The sequence below is a fragment of the Carcharhinus amblyrhynchos genome, unplaced genomic scaffold (assembly GCF_965287045.1).
Source record: "Carcharhinus amblyrhynchos unplaced genomic scaffold, sCarAmb.v2.hapA scaffold_38, whole genome shotgun sequence".
In the NCBI taxonomy this organism is placed as follows: Eukaryota; Metazoa; Chordata; class Chondrichthyes; order Carcharhiniformes; family Carcharhinidae; genus Carcharhinus; species Carcharhinus amblyrhynchos.
The window spans coordinates 465,730-492,812 of record NW_027649779.1 but is presented as its reverse complement, the minus strand read 5'-3'; the positions used below and the strand labels follow the sequence as shown (position 1 = coordinate 492,812).

Genomic DNA, 27,083 nt, shown 5'->3' with positions numbered 1-27,083 from the left:
ATGAGGTCGGCCATTTCTCTCAGTTTGTTGCTGACTTTCTTATCTGGTGAGTTTTTTTTTATTATTGTTCAAGTCTCTCACAGTTACTGTCTCAGTGTTAGTCTCCCTCTGGAATGTTCCAGAGTCAGCAATCATTTCACTAAGATTAATCCCTGGTGTTTTTGATCTATTTTTACAGGTGTCCAGTCGGAGATTGTGTTGACCCAGCCAGAGGCAGAGACCGGGCGTCCCGGAGGCTCCCTGAAACTGACCTGTAAAACCAGCGGGTTCAATCTTGGCAGGAACAGCATGGGTTGGATCCGGCAGGTTCCCGGACAGGGCCTGGAGTGGCTGGTTAGCTACTATAACTCCGACAACAGCTACTACGCCCCCGGAATTCAGGGTCGATTTACTGCGTCCAAAGACACTTCAAACAACATCTTCTCTTTGGACATGAGGAGCCTAAACATTGAAGACACGGCCATCTATTACTGTGCAAAAGACCACAGCGAGAGGATCCAGGGCTGCACCCGGACAAGAACAGTTCGAGAGGGGATTCCGCTACTTCCATCATAACCTGAAGGTCAGTATCTGTTTTAAATGCAATATGATCAAGGGTGGTCAGAACCAAACTATAATCGTGTTTTAAAAAGAGTAACACAGAAAGCATTTAACAGTAAAACTTCCCAAACTCACCGGTATAACTGGTGAGCTTTTCACTGACTTTATATTCATTGTAGTGTCGGCAAGTACGGCACACGATATATTAATCTTTTTAATATTTCTGATAGATTGTGTTATATAAACAGTTGCCTACATTTTACATTAGAGCAAAACTAATGGTCCATTTGAAGTGAATATTGAACAGCAGGACTGAACAGAGTGAGTGCAATTTTTGTATGGGTGTGTGTCACTGTGATACTACAGCAGTGGGTCACAGTGCTGAGAAAAGCGCCATCCTCATACAAAAACCTCAGAAAAGGACGTTGCTTAAATTTGTGACCAATGCCATTGCCGAATGCCAAAGTAAATGAGGGTTCAACAAAATAATACTTAGAAACAGCATTTTTTTTTAAGATGTAAAATGCTTCAATTTTATTGTTATTGATTTACACGCTGAATGTGCACAGAGAGTGGAAAAGTTTCTAACCCTCTTTATCAATATCATGACCAGTAAAAATTGAAATATCTCACTGACGCACCCTTAATGAGCTGGAAACAGGCTTTTGAAATAGCAGTGAAATTAACTGTCGGTATTTTACAGTTAACAGTCCGCCTCAGTATTTGTCATGCTGTGTCTCACTGTGATTACTGGAATGACACAGCAGTTACTGTCAATACAAAAACCCCTCAGCACTGATTGACTGAAACTGGATCAGTGTCACTTTTAAATCCCAGCTGTAATCACAGCACAGTATTATTTATGTCCAGCACTGACCACATGACAAGAATAAACGTGGAAAATCTTGACAATTACTCAATTATCGATGTGTATTTTCAACAACATGTTCACGTGTAACTCTGTGAAATATAAAACGTTAGGGTCATTTATGATTGTCAAATGATTTCCAGAAATACAATTATAATCTAATGAACATTAATTGATTTTACTTTTCCTCTGGTTTGTGGATATTTAAAATAATGCTGATTTTGTCTCTATTTTGTACAGGGACGGTTATTGTATGACACAACCTACGGAATGTGACATTGTGATCCTTTCGACTACTGGGGACAAGGGACCATGGTGACGGTGACGACAGGTAAGAACCATCCACTTATTGAGTAACTGGTTTACATGTGTCTTTGTTTTATATTTTTATCTGTACTAACAATCCATGTGGTAACACAAATGTGAGTTTGGTGGATTCTCGGTTGAGAATTGTTACAATGTTTCCTGTGATTCTGCTGCAAAGGGGTTTTAGAATTCCGCTCTTTCTGGACAATAGGTGCTGCTGAGGGATTCAATCCCAATTGTTGGGATTTTGTGTTTATCTGTTGAGATTACTGTGTGGTTGGGTTACTTTAAAATCCGAATGTCTGTTAAACAATTCAGCGTTTCTGCAGCGTTTCATGTCGGCGACATCTCGTGGCTGCGGGTTGTACCATCCACTCCACAAGTGTTTGAAATTTAAACCAAAAATTGTAAAAAATCTAAAATTTCTATATCCAGTGAAAATGTTCCACTCACTCACAATGCTGGTGCTGCTGTGTAATATTTTCTGCTTATTCTAAACATTAATTAGTTTGGTGTTGGGCGAATTGGCTGGAATTTATATTAAACATTTCTGTAAACGTTATACTTGATTCTGTTTAAAGTGTTTGCAGATTTGCGCTGCTTCTGCATGAAGCGGGGTTCAGTCTCTCAGTGATGCGTTTTTTTTCTGGTGAGGAGATTATGTATCTGGGTGACCCTAAACAAGTAAAATTTGTGAATTAATTTGGTGTTTCTGCATTGTTTGAACTCAGTGACACTGAGCTCATACACACTTTGTGATTGAATAACAACATTCTGCGGGTTTGCAACTGTTCGATGCACAACTGCAGGGAGAAATAAAGCAGTCTTTATTGTGTTTGTATGTTTAAAATCTTTCGTGATATCGGCTTACGCCACTCGTTCGGAACATAGTTTGTCACTGCATTCACAATTTGGGGTACCTGCAATGTTTAATCTCGGTGACATTTGATGGCTGGAACTTTTACCATCCAAATGTTTAAATGTGGTTGAAATATTACCCAATATAAATAAGACGTGATAAAGTTTCAATACTAATTTGTTGGACAAATTCCACCTCCTCGCAATGCTATTGCTATTATTCCAGATTTCTGCTTAGTTTAATAATTGGTGAAGAGCTGGTTTGCAAGATTCGATATTGAGATTGCTTTTTGCAATGTTACATTTGATTCTGTTGATTGGATAATTGAGCTGCTTTTCTGTGAAACGGATTCATTCCCTCATTGATGTGTTTTGTTGTGTTTCTCCTGAGGAGATTCCGTGGTGCAGTCACTGTGAATGTTTAAAATTTGTGCAATGGTTTGGCTTTGTGGCAGTATTTCTGTGTTGTTTAAATAGTGTTTTAACGGTGCCGTTGAGAGTTTAGATGTTTTCTGGTTGAATGCAAACAATCTTTGAGTTTGAAAATCCTTGCAGGGAGAAAACAAGCAGATTGGGGGGGAAAAAAATCTTAAAGATATCACAGCATTTTTATAAATTTTAAATAACGCTGACAGATTCAAGTAAGTCATGACTTACAACGCTCATTCGGGCACTTAGTCTTTGCTACAATCACAAACTTCTCATGAACAAGTTTAATAGTAAAATTAATATAAATCAAAGAATTATTAATCGGTAATTTAACTCCATATTCACCACAGATTATTTTATATTAATAATTTGGCAATAATTCCCTTTAATAGTTTTGCTGTGTTTTTCACACAAATAACATGACCAGAACATTTTCCAGACTGGAAATATTTTGTGACAATTCCAGAAGCTATTTCAATGATAACCTGCTGTTTTCACAGCCGTGCTCAGTTGAACAAGATACTTTGCATTAATCGGTATATCCCAGATTAAGTTCGCTTTTACTGGAATACGAGTTTTGCAGAATAATTTCCTTTCTGGAAATTGTTGTATCCGATTATTAATTTTTTTTTCTATGCAATTGCAACCAGATTATTCGTTCTAAGTATTTTTTTTAAATTAGATACCGAGATAATTAATTACTTATCTCATCTCAAAATTTGTGAAATTGTTTGGTGTTCCTCAATTGTTTTTACATTGTTTCAGCTCAGTGCTACTGAGCAGTTCTGGCTAAATGAAAATAAACTTGCTTTTGAATATTCTTGTAGGGATAAAGCAGAAACATATATGTTAGGGCATTTTATTCATGTTAACTAATGGTTACATATTAAAATAAAACATGAATTACAATTCACTGTGTCTCTGTTAGGGACATTACACTGCCCTGAATCTGTTATATTCGAAGTTCTCATTTTCAGAAAAAATAATTGCCCAGTTTTTGGGATTTGAGACAGCCAGGGAGAGATAGTTAAAAGGCAAAGGGAGTTTTAAAATGAACATCAGGTTAATTTAAAATGTTTATTGATTTTTTTTCACTGTTGTAATTTGACCTTGGATCAGTTAGAATCAAACAGTTTATAAAAATTTGACAAACTGAACACAGTTTTCTGACAGATGGAATTCGCTGACACTCAAGCAAAATTGCTCAACTGATTTTGTGTGAATTGTAGTAAAGTGTCAACAGAAACTGGCTACCGATTGACAATTAAATGCTTGAAATTCAAGAAGATTACTTTGTATAAAAAATAGTATGATATTATAAATATTATCAAAATAATATTAGCTCTGCACTTCATAACATCATGTCTCCCATTAATGTTAAACACAGAATAGATTATCGGAAGAATAAATGACAGAATGGAAGAATTCAGACTAACTGAAGCTTATGTTTAATTCATATTAAATATTATAATGAAGAAAAGGTCGAGGCTTAAATTCTGCATCGTGTTTTTAGCGTTACAGTGGATTTGAATCAAGTATCGTCTTTGTGTTTGCACTGTTTAATTCAGATCTTCTTTAATTAAACAATGTGTTCAGTAATGAAGTTGTGATATGGGTGGTCTAAATTATTAAATCGCGGAAGCGGTATTATTGATTTCAAACGGCCAGGCCGTTACAGTCTATACAGACTCAGAAATCTGCATTTTTAACAGGATTGCTGGTTATAATAAGACATTTGTAGTAAAAGTGAAAAAGTAAAATATTACAATGTGATTAGATTTAAGTAAATGAATGACAGATGTTGGAATGTTTCCATTCAGTAATTTGTATTTATAGTTTAACATTGAGATTTAATTGGAATCTAATTATTTAACAATGTTGAGGGCAGAAGCACGTTTTGAAAGATTGAAAACTCATTTTATTACAGAATACAAATCAGCTGGCAGGGGAACTAACTGACAATTAACAATAACTTAAAATGTAATATTGACGCTGATTAATTCAAAACAAAAGACCTTGAATATTGCACTAGCGTGCAAAATATTATCAGTTTTAGAGAATATTTAATTGAATCAAAATGAATTCAAAAACAAAACATTTCTTTACTCAGCTGTGCTCGGCTCGATAAGTTGTTTTGCCTTGATTATTTTGTTGGTTACATTTAATTAAGAAATTAGATCGAATCAGGTAACGATTTTCAATGTAAATATTTCCCGGTTTGTTTAATTCTTACTGTGTCACTGTATCTCTGTTAGGGACATTGAACTGTTACTGTGTCACTGTATCTCTGTTAGGGACATTGAACTGTTACTGTGTCACTGTATCTCTGTTAGGGACATTGAACTGTTACTGTGTCACTGTATCTCTGCTAGGGACATTGAACTGTTACTGTGTCACTGTGTCTCTGTTAGGGATATTGAACTGTTACTGTGTCACTGTATCTCTGTTAGGGACATTGAACTGCCCTGAATCTGTTATTTTTGCTCATTTTCAGCGAAATTACATTTTTACACAGTTTTCGAAAAGTGAGACAGACAGAGAGAAATAATTAAATGTCGAGAGGAGTTCTGAAATGAATATCAGTTTAATTTAAAATAGGTTATTGATTTTCTGTTGTAAGCTGACTATTGATCAATGAGAATCCAATAGTTTGAAATTGACAGATTGAACAGATCTTTCTGCTGGGAACTCGGTTGTTGAACTGTTTGTGTCTGTTCTGTTTCTGGGCGGGCGGTCACTGTGTTGGGACCAGGAATCTCCCTGACTGGTTATAAATCTTCTGGTTCCTTCTCCTGTACTGCAGGAAGTGAAATTTGATTTATTTCTTCGATACACCTGTCCCTGTGAGAAATGTGACTGTTTGACTCGGCGTCTCATAAATTAAATCCCTGAAGCATATTGTGTCCATCAAAGAAGCAGAAACATCAGACTGTGGAGGGAGAATTGGGTGATTTTTAAGCAGTGATGTACCGGCCTTGGGAATGTTCGATGAACAAATACAAAGTGAGATTTACTATATTGTGCTCCGTACTACAGCAGCCCCTGAACTGTTTAGTTTGACAGTTGAAGGGTCAAATTCACTTGCATATTATTTTTAATCTTCTAAAGGCATTTTAGAGACATTTGCTCGGCCAGAATTTTTAATCTAATTGTTCCTTCACAAAGTCTTGATATGAAGCATCCTTGAACAACTGCAGTCCATATGCTGCAGGCATCCACCCTGCTGTTAGGCAGGGAGTTCCAGGATTTTGACCCAGCGATTATGAATGAATTGAGGTATTGTTTCAGGTCAGGATGGTGTGTGTTTTGGAGGGAAGCTTACAGGTTATAGCGTTTCAGATGTGGATGCTGCCCTTGTCCTGTTGGGATGGAAAGGCAGCGGGTTTGGACAGTGTAATCTATGGAGCCTTGGTGAGTTGCTGCAGTGCATGTTGTATATAATACACACAGTGCTGACACTGCTTGTTAGTGATGGAGAGAGTGAATAGGGTGAATGAGGGGCCGGGTAATCTTGTGGGTGGCTTTGCCCTGGATTGTGTCAGATTGCGTGAGGTTTTACAAGTTTCTCTCATTGAGGAAAGAAGAAATTATTTAATTGTGACTGACTCGTGAAAGATTTAAATGTTTTTCCCAACACTTGCCCCACAGTCCGTGTTGTACTCTCTTGTCACTCCCACTTACTGTGTGAGTGGGTGAGTATGTGAGGAGTGAGGGTGCTTTTCCAGACTGAATCAGCCAGATAGAGACTTACACACATCATACACTCTCACACACATAAATACACACATACAGACGCTCATATTCTCTCACACATACACACACACACTTACTTTCTCTCTCATACGATATCTCACACACATTCTCTTTCTCTCACGGTCTACAGACTCTGTCTCAAATACAAATACAGGCATACTCTCGCTCTCTCAATCAGTCTGTCATCTCTCATACACAAAAACACTCACACGCACACACCTCCACACACAATCTCTCTTACACGCAGACACACACGCACACATAAGCATAGTCTCACGCTCTCGCACACGCACTCTCTCTCCCAAACTCTGTCACACACGCTCAAGTTGTCTCACATTTATTCACACACACTTTCTCACAATTCCTCTTGCATACATATCTGTCTCTCTCTCTCTCAAACACACACGCATATTTCTATCTCTCATGCACACACTATCTCACACCTGTACATTCTTGCACTCACACACTAGCTCTCTCATAAACCGTCTCTCACAAACATAGACCTATGCACACACTCTAACTTATACACAGACAAAGTCTCTCACATAAGCACAGTCTCGTGCAAACATTCTCTGACACACACACACACACACACACTTTGCTTCTATCACCCACACACATTGCACACATCTTTCTCTCTCACACGCAACCCCATGCACACTTCCACACACTATTTTGCTTTCCAGTAGGCACACTGTCCCCTCTTGCAAACGCAGCCCACTGTCTCACACACGTGCAAACACAGTCTATCACACACAGGCACCTTCACACACACATTCACCCTCTCTCTCTATCAAACACACACCAAACACCCTCTCACACACTTTCCACCTCACATACGTCAGAGAGACTCTCATTTACATCATAGAATAGAATCACAAGGTCCTACAGTACAGAAGGAGGCCATTCAGCCCATCGAGTCTGCATCAACAGGAATCCCACCAAAGCCCTATCCCCATAACCACATGTGTTTACTCTAACTCGACCTCCTGAAACTAAGGGGCAATTTAGCACGGCCAATCCCCTGAACTCAAACTTCTTTGGACTTTGGGAGGAAACAGGAGCATCCGAAGGAAACCCAAGCAGACACGGGGTGAACTTACTAACTCCATACACAATGACCCATATCGGGAATTGAACTGTGAGGCAGCAGCGCTAATCACTGTGCCACCTCGGCCACCCCCTCCCCCTCCCCCACTAACATTTGAATGAGGGTGGGATCGAGGAGCCCGAGTAAAACTCATGTGAATAAGTTTCAGCGGGAAATGCTTCTCTGTTTGGAGTCATATTTAGCACAAAGCAAGATGGTGATGGTTGTTGGAGGTCAAATATCTAAGTTGAGAAATCACTGCAGGAGTTCGGCAGGGGACTGTTCTGGGACCAACAATCTTCTATTGCTTTATCAATGACACATTCCATCCAACATGAGGTCGGAAGTAGGGATTTCCATGTGTTACACTGGACACAAAGACACAATCAATAAGAAGGGATGTGGCTGAGACTAATTCCGCCTGGCTTCCCAATACTGGTGTAGACTTGGTGTTTGATTCCTGTGTGACCCTAGTTTTGCTGGAAGCTTCCCTTCCAGCTCCCTCAGTCTGTCTATTTGTTCACTGATCCGTGTTTCTGAAAGAAAGGCCCCGACATTAAAGCAGCTGCCCGGTGATCTACACTGATTCCTGACTTTACACAGCCCTGTTACTGAAAGCTGATCAATGGAGAGAATCGGGAAAAGATCGATGGAGAGGGAGAGGAGGAGGTGGCTCACTGAATCTCTCACCCTCACCCACACTGACTCACTCACCCTCAATCTCTCATCCTCACACAAAGAACTTCACTCACTCACCTTCACTTACCCACCTTTCCTCACTGACACAGTCTCACTCACTCACCCTCATTCACTCACCCTCACACACTCAACCACAATCACCCATCCCCACTCACTCACCCTCACTCACTCACGCTCACACACTCAACCACAATCACCCATCCCCACTCACTCACCCTCACTCACTCACCCTCACACACTCAACCACAATCACTCATCCCCACTCACTCACCCTCACTCACTCACCCTCACACACTCAACCACAATCACTCATCCCCACTCACTCACCCTCACTCACTCACCCTCACACACTCAACCACAATCATTCATCCCCACTCACTCACCCTCACTCACTCACCCTCACACACTCAACCACAATCACTCATCCGCACTCACTCACCCTTAATCATGATTCTCATTCGCCCTCACGCACTCGCCCTCACGCACTCGCCGTCAGAAACTCACGGATCCTGATTCACCCTGAGTCACTCACCCTCACAGACTCACTCACTCATATTCCCTCACTCACTCTCATCCATTCTCACTCACTCACCCACAAGCCCTCACACACCCTCATTCAACCTCACTCGTTCACTCAAACACACGCCCTGACTCACTCATCCTCACACCCTCACTCACTCACTCACAATCACTCACTCATATTTGCTCACTCACTATCGTCCATCCTCCCTCACCCACAAACACTCATTCAACCTCACTCGTTCAATCTCAATCACTCACCCTGACTCACTCATTCTCACACCCTGACTGATTCACTCACATTCACTCACTCTCACACCCTCAGTCACGCACCCATATTCACTCACTCACACGCACTCACCCTCACGCACTCAACCTCACATGCCCTCATTAACTCACTGTCACTCAGCCACCCACACTCATACACCATCACTCACTCAACCTCACTCACTGACTTAGACCCTCAGTCAGTCACCAACATTCATACTCACCTTCATTCACTCATCCCACGAATCCACCCTCACTCACCCAGTCTCACTCACTCTCACTCACTCATCCCACTAATCCACCCTCACTCGCCCAGTCTCACTCACTGTCACTCACCCCATTCTCTCACACTCACTCAGTCACCCCACTTACCCACCCTCACTTATCCAGTCTCACTCACTCACACTCACACTCAATCACTCACCTACCTACCCTCAATCACCCAGACTCACCCCCACAGACTCAAGCGCAATGACCCTCTCTCTGTCTCTCTCTCACTTACGCCACCTCACCCATTCAAACTCACTCAGGCTCACGCACTTACATTCACTCACTCACCCTCACTCTCCCACCCATCCACATTCATTCTCCCTCACACACCACCCTCAATAACACACCCTGACTCATTCACTCTCACCCCTCACTTACTCAGTTACATTCACTCCCTCACCCTCATTCACTCAATCTCACTCACTTTCACTCACCCACCTCCACTAACCTTCACACATCCTCACTCACTCTCCCTCATTCTTTCAATCTTGCTTACCTACACTCATCCAGCCACTTTCACTCACCTACCCTCTCTCACACACCCTCATTTACTCACGCTCTCTCACCCTCACCCACACTTACTCACCCTCAATCACTCATCCTCACTCAAAGAACTTCACTCACTCACGCTCACTTACACACCTTCCTTCACACATACACCATCACTCATCCGCTCTCACTCATTTCATCACTCACCCTCACACACTCACATTCTCTCACTCACACTCACTGAATCTGTGTGGTGAGCGCCTGCAACGAGAGAGAAGAAAGATCTCAAGCGGCAGTTTGGTGTTCAAAGGTGGGAGCTGCCCTGGGAGTGCAGAGAGCTGGAGGGAATCGCTGGGGGCTTGGGGCCAGGGGCAATGGCAAAGAGTCAGGGGAGAACAGGAGGCGGGGGAAAGGGCAGAGAGCCGGGGTGGGGGTGGGCAGAGAGCCAGGGGAAACAGCAGAGAGCTGGGGGAAGGGCAGAGAGGCGGGGAACAGGGCACACAGCCGGGGAACAGGGCGGAAAGCCAGGGGAAAGGGTAGAGAGAGAGGGGAAAGGACAGGGAGCAGGGGGAAAGGGCAGAGAGACCCGTGAAAGGGCAGAGAGCTGAAAGAAAGGGCAGAGAGATGGGGGAAAGGGCAGAAAGACCAGGGAAAGGGGAGAGAACCAGGAGAAAGTCAGGGAGGCACAAAAAGGGCAAGGAGGCAGGAGAAAGGCCAGAGAGCCGAGGGAAAGGGCAGAGAGCCCAAGGGAAAGGGCGAGAGAGTCAAGGGGAAAGGTCAGAGAGCTGGGGGAAAGGAGAAAGAGGGTAGGGAGCAGGGGCAGAGGGCAGAGAGCTGAGGGAAAGCGTAGGGAGTCGAGGGAAAGAGTAGAGAGCCGGGGGAGAGGGCACAGAGCTGGAGGGAAGTGTAGAGAACCAGTTGGAAATACAGAGAGCCGGATAAAAGGGGAAAAGAGCCACCGAGAAAGACAGGGAGACAGGGGAAAGGGCAAAGAGCTGGGGAAAATGGGTAGAGAGCGGGTGATGGATGGACGGAGTGAGGAGGTTCAGAATAGAGCTAGCACCACAATCAGCTCATCTGTAATCTCAGTGAATGATGGAGGACACTTCAGGGTCCGAATGGGAAACTCTTGCTATTAATGTATGATCCTTGAGTGAGTCAATGTTGGATTTATTTGAATTTATAATCACATCTAGAGTTTCCTGATCATTCAGTAAGTACTCATTCCGGAGGGATTTTTGAAGCAAAGTCACTACTCTCCGTTTTGTGGAGTGAGAGGCAGTGAGTTGGAGAGAGGAAGGGGCACCAATCAGTTTGAACACAAGCAATTTCCAAAACTAGTGTGGAGATGCCGGAGTGAGGTTGGTGTGGGCACAGTAAGGATTCTCACAACACCAGGTTAAAGTCCAACTGGTTTATTTGCAATCACAAGCTGTTGGAGCTCCCTCATCAGGTGAGTGGATAGTCTGAATGGAGGGAGAACTTCTTCATCACAAAGTGTTGTTGTTTGAGAAATAAACAGCGGTTTGTCACACACTGCTGTTGTTGAGAAATAAATAGTTGCTGCAATAATGGAGAAAATATTTCCTGTTCTCTGTTTATCCAATGAATGACATGTCATTGTGAGACTAACAGAATGTGGTTTTTTTTCTTCCTAATTTGATAGAAGTGGAGACAGGGATATGAGTTTCTACAGAGATGACAATTCCCAAATGATAGAAGTAACATCATCTCAAAGGCGGATGAAAGATTTAATCGGGAAATATTAGGGATAAGTTCATAATTCTAATCAATGTTCGAGATAGAAACATAGAAAATAGAAGCTGGAGTTGGCCATTCGGCCCTTGGAGCCTACTCCGCCATTCACTTTGGTCAGAGCTCATCACTATCCTGATCACACCTACTACCCATATCCCTTCATCCCTTTAACACCAAGAGCTATATCTAATATAGAAACCTATTTGTAACAATATGTTTGTTGACTTAATAAACGCACGAGACTAACTTGTTCAATTGGCTATTCTTTCCCAGCGACACCATCTGCGCCCACTCTCTACGGCCTGGTCTCCTCCTGTCAGCAACAGAACTCCGACGGCTCCATCACCTTCGGATGTTTGGCGATGAATTACTCTCCAGATGTTGCCAAACTAACCTGGAAGAGAAAAGGGCAGCCGTTTACCATTGGGTCTAAGACGTTCCCGTCAGTGAGAAATACGGATGGAACCTACACCCTGAGCAGCCAGTTAACCATCAGCGACTCAGCGGGACAATGTCCCACAATTGACTGTGAGGTTCGACACATCAACACAGTCAAGAGCGTTGAAATGCAATGTAAGTGTTGTGGAGTTTGTGTGAAACAGAAACACTGTGGTTAACATGTAGGGCCTTGGTTATAACTCATTTAAATAGATGTGCATAATCCTGCCCTCTGGATTGGTCCAGTTAGTGTCTATTGACTTCAAATGAGTTAGAACATAGAACATAGAACATTACAGCGCAGTACAGGCCCTTCGGCCCTCGATGTTGCGCCAACCAGTGGAATCAATCTAATGACCGTCTAACCTAAACTATTCCAATGTTATCCATACGCCTATCCACTGACCATTTAAAATTGGCGCGTCCACAACTGCTGCAGGCAGGGCATTCCACGCCTTCACAACCCGCTGTTGACAAAAGTTTAATTGATCCACATCTTCTGCAGGAAATGACTGATCTGTTTTTTTATTCTGAAGGCCCTCCGCTTGTGATCCATCCAACTGTTATCATCACCGTGAGTTCCAGTAAAGAAATCTCAAACAGGAAATTCGCAATCATCGTCTGTTCAATCATCGATTTCCAGCCAGGGTCAATGGAAGTGAGTTGGCTGAAGAATGGGAAACCCACGCATTCAGGAATTGTCACCTCTCCCCCCTGTGAAATGAACGGGAACTTCTCGGCCAGCAGTCGGCGGACAGTTTCCGCTGGGGAATGGTTCAGCAAAGCGGTCTATACCTGCCAGGTCACTCATCAAGGGCACACTCAGCGTCTGGACATCAGCGCATCTCAGGGTAAGAGACTCAAACAGAGGACAACATATATCATTCTGATGTTAATCAGAATTAGGGATCTATTAAAGTTGGTACAAAGCATAGAACAACTTGTAAGTTATTGTCATGTAGTTTGCTGCATTAGGACAATATTTCATTCAGAATTTCGTCAGAAAAACAATTTTTTGTTATCCCTTCCTGAGATGTGCATTTATTTCCCAAACCTGAGGGCACTGAAGTGTCACTCACGTTGCTGTGAATCTGGAGTCACATGCATGCCAGGCCAGATAAAGACAGCAGGTTGATTTTGCTAAGGAACATTTGTGAACTAGGAGGGGTTTTACAGCAATAGCTTCATGAGAATCATTTCAACTTTTAATTATAGATTTTTACAAAATTCAAATTTCACATTTGCAATGATGGGATTCGAATCTGTGTCCCCAGAGTCTTGCCCGAGGTTATAAGTCCATTGACAACACCATATGCCACTGCCTCCCCTTAAAAGAGTGCCCCCTTTCGGTTTGAAGCAATATAGTGAGTGAGGTGGCCTTGATGTCAGCTTGTTCCTGAGACAGCTGGTAAAATTTGGAGAGACAGTAGGTGTGAGCCTGTTTCACAGGTCACAGCACAAGGGTAAAATATTAGAAAGTGCATCCACCCTATTTATAAACCAACGGTCAGTGCTTTTTCCCTGAGTTCAGGATGGTGTGTTTGTTTGGGAATTCGCCAATCCTGATTCATGGAAATGTTACCGCTGCTCCAATATTTAATACAGGGAATAATTCCATAGAGCAAGCTGGTTTCCCATTCGCCATGGAAGGTGAAAGGCGATAGTTGGAGATTGATATATTGAAGGCGACTTTGTCTCCTTCAGGCTGAAGACTGCTGTCCTGCTTCTGAAGGGGAACTAGGGTTCATTTCCATTTCTCATTCACAGATCCTCCCCAGTGCCTTGATACCACAGTGAAGATACAGCCACCACCAATAGAACAGGTCTTACTGGAGGCGACCGCGACCTTAACCTGCATCATTTCTCATCCTCCTGATGGAGTTAACGTGTCCTGGATCCGAGACAGGAAGTATTTGAAATCAGAGATTGCCAAAAAGCCCGGAGCGGATCGTGACAGCGTGATCAGCAAACTAAGCATCTCCACACAAGCCTGGCTGAGTGCGGCTGTGTTTGAGTGCGTGGTGAGCCATCAGGATCTGCCGACTCCTCTAAGAACATCTATCCACAAGGAAACAGGTGAGCTGAGAGATTGAAGCAATAAATGTAGGGTCAACGACAGGGTTATGAGCCATGTGGAGGGACAGGGAGATCTTGGGGTTCATATCCACAGATCGCTGAAGGTTGCCAATCAAGTGGATAGAGCCGTGAAGAAGGCTTAAAGCGTGTTAGTGTTTATTAACAGGGGGTTTGAGTTTAAGAGCCGTGGGGTTATGCTGCAACTGTACAGGACCTTGGTGAGGCCACATTTGGAATATTGTGTTCAGTTCTGGTCACCTCACTATAAGAAGGATGTGGAAGCATTGGAGAGAGTGCAGAGGAGATTTACCAGGATGCTGCCTGGTTTGGAGGGTAGGTCTTATGAGGAAAGGTTGAGGGAGCTGGGGCTTTTCTCTTTGGAGCGGAGGAGGATGAGAGACGACTAAATAGAGGTTTATAAGATGGTGAGGGGGATTGATAGAGTGGATGTTCAGAGACTATTTCCTTGGGTGGATGTTGCTGTTACTAAGGGTTATAACTATAAAGTTCATGGTGGGAGATATAGGAGGGATGTCCGAGGTAGATTCTTCACTCAGAGAGTGGTTGGGGTGTGGAATACACTGCCTGCTGTGATAGTGGAGTCAGACACTTTGGGAACTTTCAAGCGGTTATTGGATAGGCACATGGAACACTCCAGAATGATAGGGAGTGGGATAGCCAGATCTTGGGTTCGGACATAGCTCGGCACAACACTGAGGGCCGAAGGGCCTGTACTGTGCTGTACTGTTCTATGTTTCTATGTAAATGCATCACTGTGTCTATCTCCAGTGAAAGTGTACTACTCAATATTTAGTATTCAGTGCATTAATGTTCCCCCCTGAACTAAACGACTCTGCACTGATTGATATTTTTCTGGGGAGTTTGATGTGTTGATGAGTGAAAAGTGAACTGAAGGCGATGTTATTGGGTTTAGATCGAAGAAGAAGGGAGGAGCCTGATGTGGAGCATCAAAAACCAGAAAACCAAAAAGGAAAAGTAGATCAGTTGGGCCGAATGGCCTGATTCTGTGCTGTAAACTTTCTGAATCTTTCCACTCCACCCCCTCTGAGTTATTTGCGAAAACAATTGTGTTCCCCTCTCCTCCAAGCTGCAAATCAAAAATGGGAAGAGTTAAAATCAGAAGCGAAGCACATTTTCCTGCGATCTAACCAGTGGTTTCATTGTCTCCAGAATTCTCCAGTTTATTGACATTTATTGTATATTTTCTGCAGATCCAAATCCGCGGGAACCGGTCGTCTCTGTCCTCCTGCCCTCGGCAGAAGACGTCTCCGCTCAGAGTTTCGTCTCCCTCAGCTGCTTAGTGAGAGGTTTCTCCCCCCGAGAGATCTTCGTCAAGTGGACCATCAACGACAAGCCGGTGAATCCCGGCAACTACAGGAACACCGAGGTGGTGGCGGAGAACGGCGATAGCTCCTTCTTCATGTACAGCCTGTTATCCATTGCAGCAGAGGAATGGTCCAGCGGCGCTTCTTACTCCTGTGTGGTCGGACATGAAGCCATCCCCTTGAAGATCATCAACAGAACAGTTGACAAATCCAGCGGTAAACCCAGTTTTGTGAACATTTCCCTTGCACTGATGGACACGGTTAATTCATGTCAATGAGAGTCACTCACTTCCATTAAAAACTACAATAAAAAGAATAAAAACATTTTCCTCTAACGATCAATGAAATACACAATTGTTTAATTGGTTGTTTTTCAGTTTTACTTCCATATCTTTGATTTGAGTCAGATATTTTCATGTCTCGGACCCAACATTGTTGACCCAGTGCTCCCAGCGGAGATAGACACTGGGTCAGGGATAGAATAGAGCACATTCATTGCAGGATTCTGCAAAATATCTTCACTGACTTTCCTCCCGCTGAGGGGAAAAAAATCCGACATTTTTAACATGTCTGACACACAAACACAACATTTAGATCTCTGTGTCCCTGCTTCTCTCATTGACCTCCTCTTTAAGCTGCTGCACCGCACCCACTGGGAACTGAAGTGAGGGTCACACACAAAAAACATGGAGAAATATTCCCCCCATCGGATTGAGGGAGAGTGAAATTGTTAACATCCTGGATTCCCACTAACCCAGCAAAGAGAGGGGAGGAGCAGGAGCTAATCCATGTCCCAAAACTTCCTCAATGAAAAGAGGAGGAATGTCATTATTTAATCCACTCACCTCCACCTCCTCAGTGGTTGGAACCATCAGGGACATTGTATCACCGGGTAGAGAGAGGGAAACTCTGGGCTCACTCTCCTCCCTCTCCTGTGTTTGGAAGGGAACAGTTCTCTACTATAAGGACCCAGTTGCCAACAGTACAAATTAGTTTCCGGTTTACTTGCTACAGATTTTGAAGTATCATTATCTTAATCATTGAAATATAAATATACTAATGCAACATAATTTTAAAATGTTTCAACACTCTTGTTCCTGTTAACCATGTGCTGGCATTGATTTCCCAGAATACAAATTTAAACAAGTCATAGATTCCTCCCCGGGTTTTAACTGTTCTGTGCCTGAGGTCTCTGAGATACATCAATGAATTATTTCATTCTCTGTCCTGATATCACCGTGCCCCTCACATAAAATACATTTCTACAGCAAAACATTGAAAATATGTTCCATTATTCGGGTTGTCTGGATCATATTCACTTCACGATTGTCGGTGAAACTTGGAGCAATAGTTAAAAAAAAACACACACTGATAAAACTGCCCAAAACTGTAACAATTATACATACATACATAGGCGTACACACTCACACACATACACACATACACACATTCACACACTCACACACTATACACACACTCACACGCTACACATACTACACACTCACACACTCACTCTCACACACTCACACACACACTCACACACACATACATACACACACTACACTCTCACACACACATACACACACTCACACATACAGACACACTACACACTCACACACTCATTCACACACACACTCACACACACACATACGCACACACAGACACGTGGACACAATTGCACAAATACACATGCTCATACATATGCACACGAATACAGAATGTTAATATACACACACAAACGCATACACATACTCCTACACACAGAAATATAGACAGGCACATTCAAATACAGACACAGAATCTCACAAATACACAATACACACAAATACATACACAACAAAAACACAGATAGATTCATAAATAAAAATGCACATTCACGGATCAGAAGACCACACAATATACGCACAAACGAACTCAAACAAGCACGATCCAGAAATACACTAATGGACCACACGTATACAAACAAAGATACATGCATACACAAATACTCTCTCTCCCTTTCTCTTTCGCTCTCTCTGTCCCACACGCACCATGCACATACACACAAACACACACACACACACACACACACATGCATGCACAAGGGGGCATAAACCCACACCCGCACACACAGACACGTACTTGTACAAGAAGGCACAAAACAGAACATGCACACAAATTATCAAATATGTACATGCGCACGCAGAACCACATACAAACACACAAGTACACACTTACCTAAACATACGTGACTAGGTACACAGACCCAAACACAAACACATACATGTGTACACACAATACGGACAGATAACATGCATGCAGGTCCAAAACATACACAAACAGATACATACACTCAAACAAATGCATATTCTCACATGTTCACGCTGAAATGATTACAGATATAGAGACCCACAATGTTATACACATTATCACTTATACAGGGAAATACATGTAACAATATTAACACACTGCATATAGATAAACAGAGAGCAAAATATTTTCACACAAACATGTGGATGCAAACATTCACATGCTCATACAGAACAGAACACCACGGCACACAATACTACACATGGAAACACAGGTATATGCTGACACATTGTTATAAATAACTATCAACAGGATTTACATGCACTAACATGTTAACAGATACACACACAAACAGACAAACACAGAAAGGGAAGAAAACATTACTCGAGTGACAGAAATTCACACATTGAAATAGGCAGAAACACGGGCACAGGTTAAGAGTGGCATTAATAAATATACAGAGACTACACACAATAATAGTCATATATCCACAATGTCTGAGGAATACATTATACAAATTATCCACAATGTCTGAAGAATAAATTATACACACAGACACACAACTACACAAATCAACAAACACAGGCAAATGAATCCCTCATACACACAGATTAACTCAGGACCAAAGATTAATGCAGCTCAGGAAGTGTTCACACACACACACACACACACACACACACACACACACACATACACACACACACACACACACACACACTCACACACACAATCTTAAATATAAACGGCAGGTAAATGGTGAAAGTAAAATTGAAGTGTGAATTTGAATGGACATACACACCGATAACTATCCCAATTCTCAAAACACCGCCAAACACATTGAGAAACTGAATTAAGCTCATGATTTACTAAACATTTCCACCGTAAATAAGCCAAGATTAGAATTTGCATCCCAGATCTTAAACAGCAGCATTCACAGTTTACAGATCAGTCACCATCTGTGGAAACAATCATTGACAGGGGAATGTTCCTCTATATCAGTCAGAACATTCTTCAATAAGGGTTAGTGGCAAATAGTTCAAAATGAACTGATTCTCAAGAAAACACCTTCAGTGCTTTCTGACATGGACTCTCCAAGGAATACCAATAAGGATCAGGTGTGAAAATAGTTATGGAGATCTGTTACTGAGTGTCCTGAATTTAACAGGAGATATACATTGAAAATTAGAGATGAGAATGAATGAACAGTTTATGAAGGAGAACAGGGAAAAGAAAACAATGAGATTCCCTGGATAAATAAAGTAATCTAATTCCATTTCCTGGTCTCTGTCCCTCAGACCCCACCGACCGCATCTGGATTGAAGGCAGTGAGGATGATAACAGCAACATCTGGACAACCGCTTCCACATTCATCGTCCTGTTCTTCCTGAGCATTTTCTACAGCACTGCCGTCACTCTGATGAAGGTGAGATGATTCAATTCACTCACATTTCAAACTGGCAGAATGGATTTGAAAAATCTCTCAATGTTTCACTGATTAAAAACATTAATGTCCCGCATCAGAAACATCTGCTTCAATATTGTCTCTTTATTTTACAGATCAAATGATGGGTTGAATTTTGGACGCTGCAGATTTCCCTCAGCTGATTATAAAGATCTGTGTATGGCTCCAATGCAATATCTGCTCTCGGTGAATCTATCAGTAAATTTCTCTCAGTTTATCATTCTGGATCTGTAATTGAGGTAACATTAGACATTATTTCAGTTTTCAGTGTGAAGACTACGAGTTTTTTTTTGTTATAATGTTATTGTGGTTAATAGTTTCCCCCCTAGTTTAAATTTCGTGTATAAATAATTTCTCATTCCTTATTCACGTTTGTTAATTCCTCTTTCTATTAAGGATCTGTATTCTCTTTCTGGCGTATGTAACAGATGTACAAATATTGACGGATTCTCTGTACATGTCTCCTGTTCTCAATGTGAACCTCGATCGCTATGTTCACTTTCCTAACTTTAAAAAAACAATTTCGCTGTAAATTATTCTCTGAATTTTGAAATAAATTTTGAATAAAAATTTAACCATCCCTGTCTTGGGTTAATTCCGTTCTATTGAACCCATCAACTCCGCTCCATTTCCCTATGACACGGTTTCCTCCGTTTCCCAGACAGGCATGTCCCCCCCCAGTCATGGGTGGGATGTGGTTGGACTCAGGACCCTTTAGAGACAGAGTCACTGCGCCACCCAGTGACCCACCCGTGTAAAGACACCTTCATCTCTGCCTTTTTCTGATCAAATCCAGAGACAGAATGAGAGAAGAATGAGGAGAACCTCGGTGAATTCACTCATAAACTGGTCTGTCATGGAGTTTAGAAGGATGAGGGGCGATGTTATAGAGACGTATAAGATAATGGAAGGGATGGATAGAGTAGAGGGAGAGAGATTCTTCCCGCTTAGAAAGGATAGCAGGACTCGAGAGCACAGCCTCAAGATAAGGGGGGGAGGGGTGCACTTTAGATCAGAGTTGAGGAGGAACTTCTTCACTCAAAGGGGTGGTGAATCTCTGGAATTCTCTGCCCGTTGAAGTGGTGGAGGCTACCTCGTTGAATATATTTAAGACACGGGTAGATTTTGACAGACAAGGGAATTAAGGGTTATGGGTAGAAAGCGGGAAAGTGGAACTGATCCACTTCAGATCAGCCATGATCTTATTGAATGGCGGGGCAGACTCGAAGGGCTAGATGGCCTACTCCTGCTTCTATTTCTCATGTTTCTTTCCTATGTCCTTATGGAGGACCAGCAGCATTTAAACTGCCCTTAACCTTGTCTGATTCCCCTTAGTCCGCCAGAAATGAGAAATGAATTTGCTCCGAATCTTCACTCCAGGGCATGAAGAAAGATTGTGTTTCATGTGTTCGAGCAGGCACTAACTGACCGAACGTAAGGCAGAATGTAAAATCAGTGGACTGGATGCAGGAGAAAAACACGAGAATAGTTCCAGAGATCAGAAACTTCAGTGACGAATATATTTTGGAGAGTTTGGGACTAATTTCCTTGACAGAAAGTTGCTGATGTGACTTTAATGAGGCATTCAGAATCCTGACGGGTCTTGACAGAGTAGATAGAGAGAAACTTTCAATGGCAGAAGGATTTTGACACAGAGGGCACGGTTTGAAGTAAATTGGTGAAGGAAACATGGAGACATCACGAAAAAACATTTTCAGACAGTGAGAGATCCAGACCTGGAATGTGCTGTTTGAGAGTGTGCTGAAGGCAGCTCCAATTAATGGGTTAAAAATGGGATTGGATAATTGTCTGAAAATGAACAAAATGCGAGACTGTGGGGTACAGAGTGTTATTGGATGAATTGGTCCTTTAGAGGGCCAACACACACATGACGCTTCAAAATGGCCTGCTTCTCTGCTGTAAGTGCACTATCAATGTTGAAAGGGTGACAGTGGCATCGTGGTAATACCTCTGCGAGAGGAATTCCGAGGTAGGCAAATTTCTCAAGATCTATATTGATCCTGATAAATGCGAGGTGATGCATTTTGGAAGGAATAATGTAGAGGGGAGTTACATGATAAAGGGTAGACCAGTTAAGAGTATAGAAATGCAGAGGGACCCGGGACTGCAAGTGCTCAAGTCTCTGAAGTTGGCAACACAGGTGGAGAAGGTTGTGAAGAAAGCTTACGGAATGCTAGCCTTTATATGAAGGGGTGTATAGTATAAGAATAGGAAGAAAGTATTGAACAGAGGGGAGTACGGTAGGATGAGAGTAGAATTGGCGAATGTGGACTGGGGGAGCGCGTTGGAAGGTAGGTCTGCTGAGGAGCAGTGGAGGATCTTTAAGGAGATCTTTCTTGGTGCTCAGCGGAAATTTATTCCGATGGTCAAAAAGGACCGTAGGAGGAGAGGTAATAAGCCGTGGATAACGAAGGAGGTGAAGGAAAGTGTTAAATTAAAAGCGGAGGAATTTAGAGTAACTAAGAGCAGTGGGCGAGAAGAGGATTGGGAGAGGTTTAAATGTCAACAAAGATTGACAAAGAAGTTGATAAAGAAGGGTAGGAGAAACTATGAAGCTGGGCTAGCGCTTAATATAAAAAAGGATAGCAAGAGCTTTTATAAATATATAAAAAGGAAGAGGCTGGCTAGGGTGAACGTTGGTTCCTTCGAGGATGAGAAGGGGGACTTAGTGGTAGGGAATATGGATATGGCGGAGGTCTTGAATAACTTTTTTGTTTCTGTCTTCACGGAGGAGGACGTGAATAATTTGCCGGATGTTAGAGATGGAAAGGTGGTAGGACTGGAGGGTCTCGATGACATTACTGTTACTAGAGAGGTGGTGCTCGACAGACTGGAGGGGCTGATTGTGGACAAGTCCCCAGGACCGGATGGAATGCATCCGAGGGTCCTGAAAGAAATGGCGGAGATGATAGTGGATGCCTTGGTGGTTATTTTCCAGACGTCGCTGGATTCCGGGGAAGTGCCGGAAGATTGGAAAACGGCTAATGTTACGCCGTTGTTTAAGAAGGGTGCCAGGCAAAAGGCGGGGAATTATAGGCCGGTTAGTTTAACGTCTGTGGTAGGTAAAATGTTAGAATCCGTCATTAAGGAGGAAATTGCGAGGCATCTTGAAGGGAATTGCTTGATAGAGCGGACGCAGCATGGTTTCATTAAAGGGAAGCCGTGTCTGACAAATTTACTGGAGTTCTATGAGGATGTGTCTAGGGAGGTGGACAGAGGAGAGCCGGTGGATGTGGTCTTTCTGGATTTTCAGAAGGCGTTTGACAAAATACCTCACAAGAGGTTATTGCAGAAGGTCGAGGGACATGGAGTTAGGGGTAGGGTGTTAGCGTGGATAGAGGATTGGTTGTCAAATAGGAAGCAGAGAGTGGGGGTCAACGGGTGCTATTCGGATTGGCGGATGGTGACTAGTGGAGTGCCCCAGGGGTCGGTGCTGGGGCCTCAGCTTTTTACTATTTATATAGATGATCTGGAGGAGGGAACCGAGTGTATGGTGTTGAAATTTGCTGATGACACCAAGATTGGGGGAACGGCAAATTGTGCGGAGGGTGTGGAGAGTCTACAGAAGGATCTAGATAGGCTGGGCGAATGGGCCAGGAAATGGCAAATGGAATTTAATGTTGGCAAGTGTGAGGTGGCCCACTTTGGTAGGAATAATGGTAGGAAGGATTATTACTTACGTGGAGAAAAACTGCAGCAGGCGACGGTGCAGAGGGACCTCGGGGTCCTTGTGCATGAGTCGCAAAAACCCAGCTTGCAGGTGCAGCAGGTGGTCAGGAAGGCGAATGGGACGCTGGCCTTCATAGCGAGGGGGATTGAATATAAAAGTAGGGAGGTCTTGCTGCGGCTACATAGGGCATTGGTGAGGCCGCAGCTGGAGTACTGTGTGCAGTTTTGGGCGCCGCACCTGCGCAAAGATATTTTGGCCTTGGAGGGAGTGCAGAGGAGGTTTACTAGGCTGATACCGGAGTTGAGGGGGTTGAGCTATGAGGAGAGGCTGAATAAACTAGGCTTGTACTCGTTGGAGTTTAGAAGAATGAGGGGAGATCTCATTGAGATGTATGAGATGATGAATGGGATGGATAGGATAGAGGTGGAGAGACCCTTCCCGCTCAAAAAAGACAGTAGGACTAGGGGGCACAGCCTCAAGATAAAGGGGGGGAGGGTGCGGTTTAGAACGGAGTTGAGGAGGAACTTCTTCACTCAAAGGGTGGTGAATCTCTGGAATTCTCTGCCCGTTGAAGTGGTGGAGGCTGCCTCGCTAAATATTTTTAAGACGCGGGTTGATGGGTTTTTGATAAGAGAGGGGATTAAGGGTTATGGGGAAAGGGCGGGAAGGTGGAACTGAGCCACGACAGATCGGCCATCATCTTACTGAGTGGCGGGGCAGGCTCGAGGGGCTAGATGGCCTACTCCTGCTCCTATTTCTTATGTTCTTATGAATTGGCGAAGGTAATGGTTAAACAGAAATATTGCTCATTCTCTGGAGAGGAGCAGATGTTTCAATCCTTTGCATCAATAGAAATAAGAAGTCTGAGAATTACAGGTGTAATTATCTCCTGTCGGTTATATATCGAGGGTCAATTTCATCATCATTTTCACAAATCAGCACACAATTGAGTCCTATATCAGGAAGTTTAATGAGACACTGAGAAGAACAATTTTCATAATCTCCCCGTCATTCGAGACTTGAATTATCCATTTTCCAACAGATCTCTAAAGACAGATAAGTCATCACCGGGAACAAAATAGTGAGGCTGCAATAATTTTATATGCAAGAGCACACAACAGAAGGGTTGTCAGTAAATAATTAAATATTAAACGTTCTTTAGTTGAAACACATGTTTTCATGCACTCATGGAAGGCAGAGATGGGCTGAAGGTTATCACTGGGAAAACTGAAGGGGAATTGCTAAAAGAAATCATTTCTCCAAAGGGGGTTAATAGAAAATAGAATATTTAAAATAAGTAAGCACGCAAATGTTCATGATGTTTGTTAGACATAGAACCATAAAATTCCTACAGTTCAGAAGAAAGGCCATCTGGCCCACCGAGTCTGCATCCCACCCCAGGTCCGCTCTGCCATATCCCCGTTAGCCCCACACATTTACCATGGCTATTTCACATATTCTGAGGGAAAATAACGGGCAATTTTGCATGGCGAATCCAACTAATACTATCTGTTGCAATATAATCGAGAGACTGGTTTCGTGCAGTAATATTGAGACAGGGCCGAATACACCAGATAACAACATAGCACCTGTACTAATATAAATGCAGACTGGGCCCAGTTCAGTCATTACTGAGAGGGTGTATACAGTATCTAACACTCTCTAACCAGCGTCGCATTTTCTCATATAAACAGAGACATGCCATACTCAAACAACTGGGATTTTGCTGAGTACAGAATCAACTGAGATTATTGCCATATAATCAGAAATATGATTTTGTGTCATATAAACTGGGTCACGTTTAGGATGGACAAAGACTGAGTCTATTACAGAAATAACAGACGATCTTCCGTATCTTGTCGTACCAAAAAAATGCAGTTTCACTGCCATCTCCTGGACAAGCTTTGCTATTGCAGGTGTTGTAAAATGCTGATTTCAGTTGCTGTTTCTCATTCTTTCATGGGCTGTATACCCAGCTGGTAAGGCCAGCATATATTGGCAATCGCTAATACATTGAATTTACTGGTTTTCTAGACCATCATAAAAGGCACGTAATAGCCAAGCACGTGTGCGCCTAGAGTCACCTCTGGGCTAAACTGGGAAATGATGGAAAGTTTTCTTTTCTGCAGCGCATTAGAGAATCTGATATATTTCAGGTCATGGCCGCAATCACGGAAATGACCTTTACATACAAAATTGTAATTGCATATTGAAGCCTGTTGTAGTTGGACTTGAATATTTATCTTGAGAAATTGGCCTACCCTCACAGAGATATTACCACTCTGTCACTGTCACCCTTTCAACATTGATAATGTACTTACAGCAGAGAAGAAAGCCATTTTGAAGCGTCATGTGTGTGTTGGCCCTCGAAAGGAGCAATTCATCCAATAACACTCTGTACCCCACAGTCTAGCATTTTGTTCATTTTCAGACAATTATCCAATCCCATTTTGAACCCATTAATTGGCGCTGCCTGCACCACACTCTCAAACAGCACATTCCAGATCTGGATCACTCACTGTCTGAAAACGTTTTTCCTGATGCCTCCATGTTTCTTCCACCAATTTACTTCAACCCGCGCCCTCTGTGTCAAGATCCTTCTGCCATTGAACAGTTTCTCTCTATCTACTCTATCAAGACCCCTCAGGATTTTGAATGCCTCGTTAAAGTCACAACAGCAACTTCCTGTCAAGGAAATTAGTCCGAACCTCTCCAAAATATTTTCGTCATTGAAGTTTCTGATCTCTGGACTTATTCTCGTGTTTTCCTTTCCATCCAGCCTATTGACTTTACATTCTGCCTGAGTTCCGGAAATTGGACCGAATTTTTCGGTTGACAATTTTCCAACTGTTTTCTACAAATTTAGCACAACTTCCTTGCTTCTGTATTCTTTTCCCCAATAGCCAAAACTATTCACTTTTTTTTGTTTGCAGCTGTCTCAACCTGTCTTGCATCATGAATGATTTATACACATAGTCGCACAAGTCCGTCCGCGTCTATATTCACTTTCATCATTTCCATTTTTCTTTTCACATTCTGTTGAACAAAACTGATCATGTAACTTTTCTCTGCACTATATTAAATATGAAAATTACTCGTCCATTCAACCAATTAGTTCTTTTTGCTCTGTCTCCATTTACCTTAAATCACCATCCTCTGCTTTCCAATCTTTCCCCCAACGTGTCGATTATCTCCAAGCTGATTCCCCAATTTCCTTCTAATCATTTATATATCTACGACAAACAGCAAAGGTCCCAGAACTGATCCCTGAGCCACAACACTCCATTCAGAAACGCACACTTGCACAGCTACACTCTGTTTTCTATGACTGAGCCAGCTCTCCATCCACCTAGTCATCTCACCTCTGATCTCATTTTACTGCAAATTCTGTACCTCTCTGCCATGAGGGACCTTGTCAGAGGCTTTACTAGAGTCCATGTAGATAATATCCACTGCTCTACCATCATCAATCATCTTCATCACTTCCTCAAAAAATAAACTTGATCATGTTAGTCAGACATGATCTGGTCTTCAAACAAAAACATGTTGCTTTTCACTAATACATCCACTTATTTCAAAGAGGGATTAAATCCTGTCTCGAAGAACTTTCTTCAATAATTTCCTGACCACTGATGTAAGGCTCACTGGCCTGTACTTACCTGGATTATTGTTGCTATTCTTCCTAAACAAAAATCAGCTCTTCTCCAATTCTCGTACTTCCACTATAGCCAGTGATGATACAAAGATTTCTCCCAAGGTCCCAGCAATTTCCTCCTGGCCTGTCGCATTATTCTGTGGTATATCACATCAGGCCCTGGGGACTTGTCCACCTTAATGTTTCTCAAGAACACCAATATCTCATCCTTTTTGATCACAACATGACTCAAGCTATCTACATATCCTTTCCAGACTCATCATGCACTAAGTCTTTTTTT

The 27,083-nt window shown here is 42.7% G+C and overlaps 1 protein-coding gene across 1 annotated transcript; it reads left to right on the top strand.

Moving 5' to 3' along the window:
* On the top strand, window positions 1-25,226 carry LOC145362354 (Ig heavy chain Mem5-like). Its single transcript, XM_080218420.1, has 5 exons — window positions 1-46; window positions 179-511; window positions 1,692-1,739; window positions 12,120-12,419; window positions 25,183-25,226. Exons 1-5 carry the CDS (start codon window positions 1-3, stop codon window positions 25,224-25,226), a joined length of 771 nt encoding a protein of 256 aa, XP_080074546.1.
* Window positions 25,227-27,083: the final 1,857 nt, after the last annotated feature.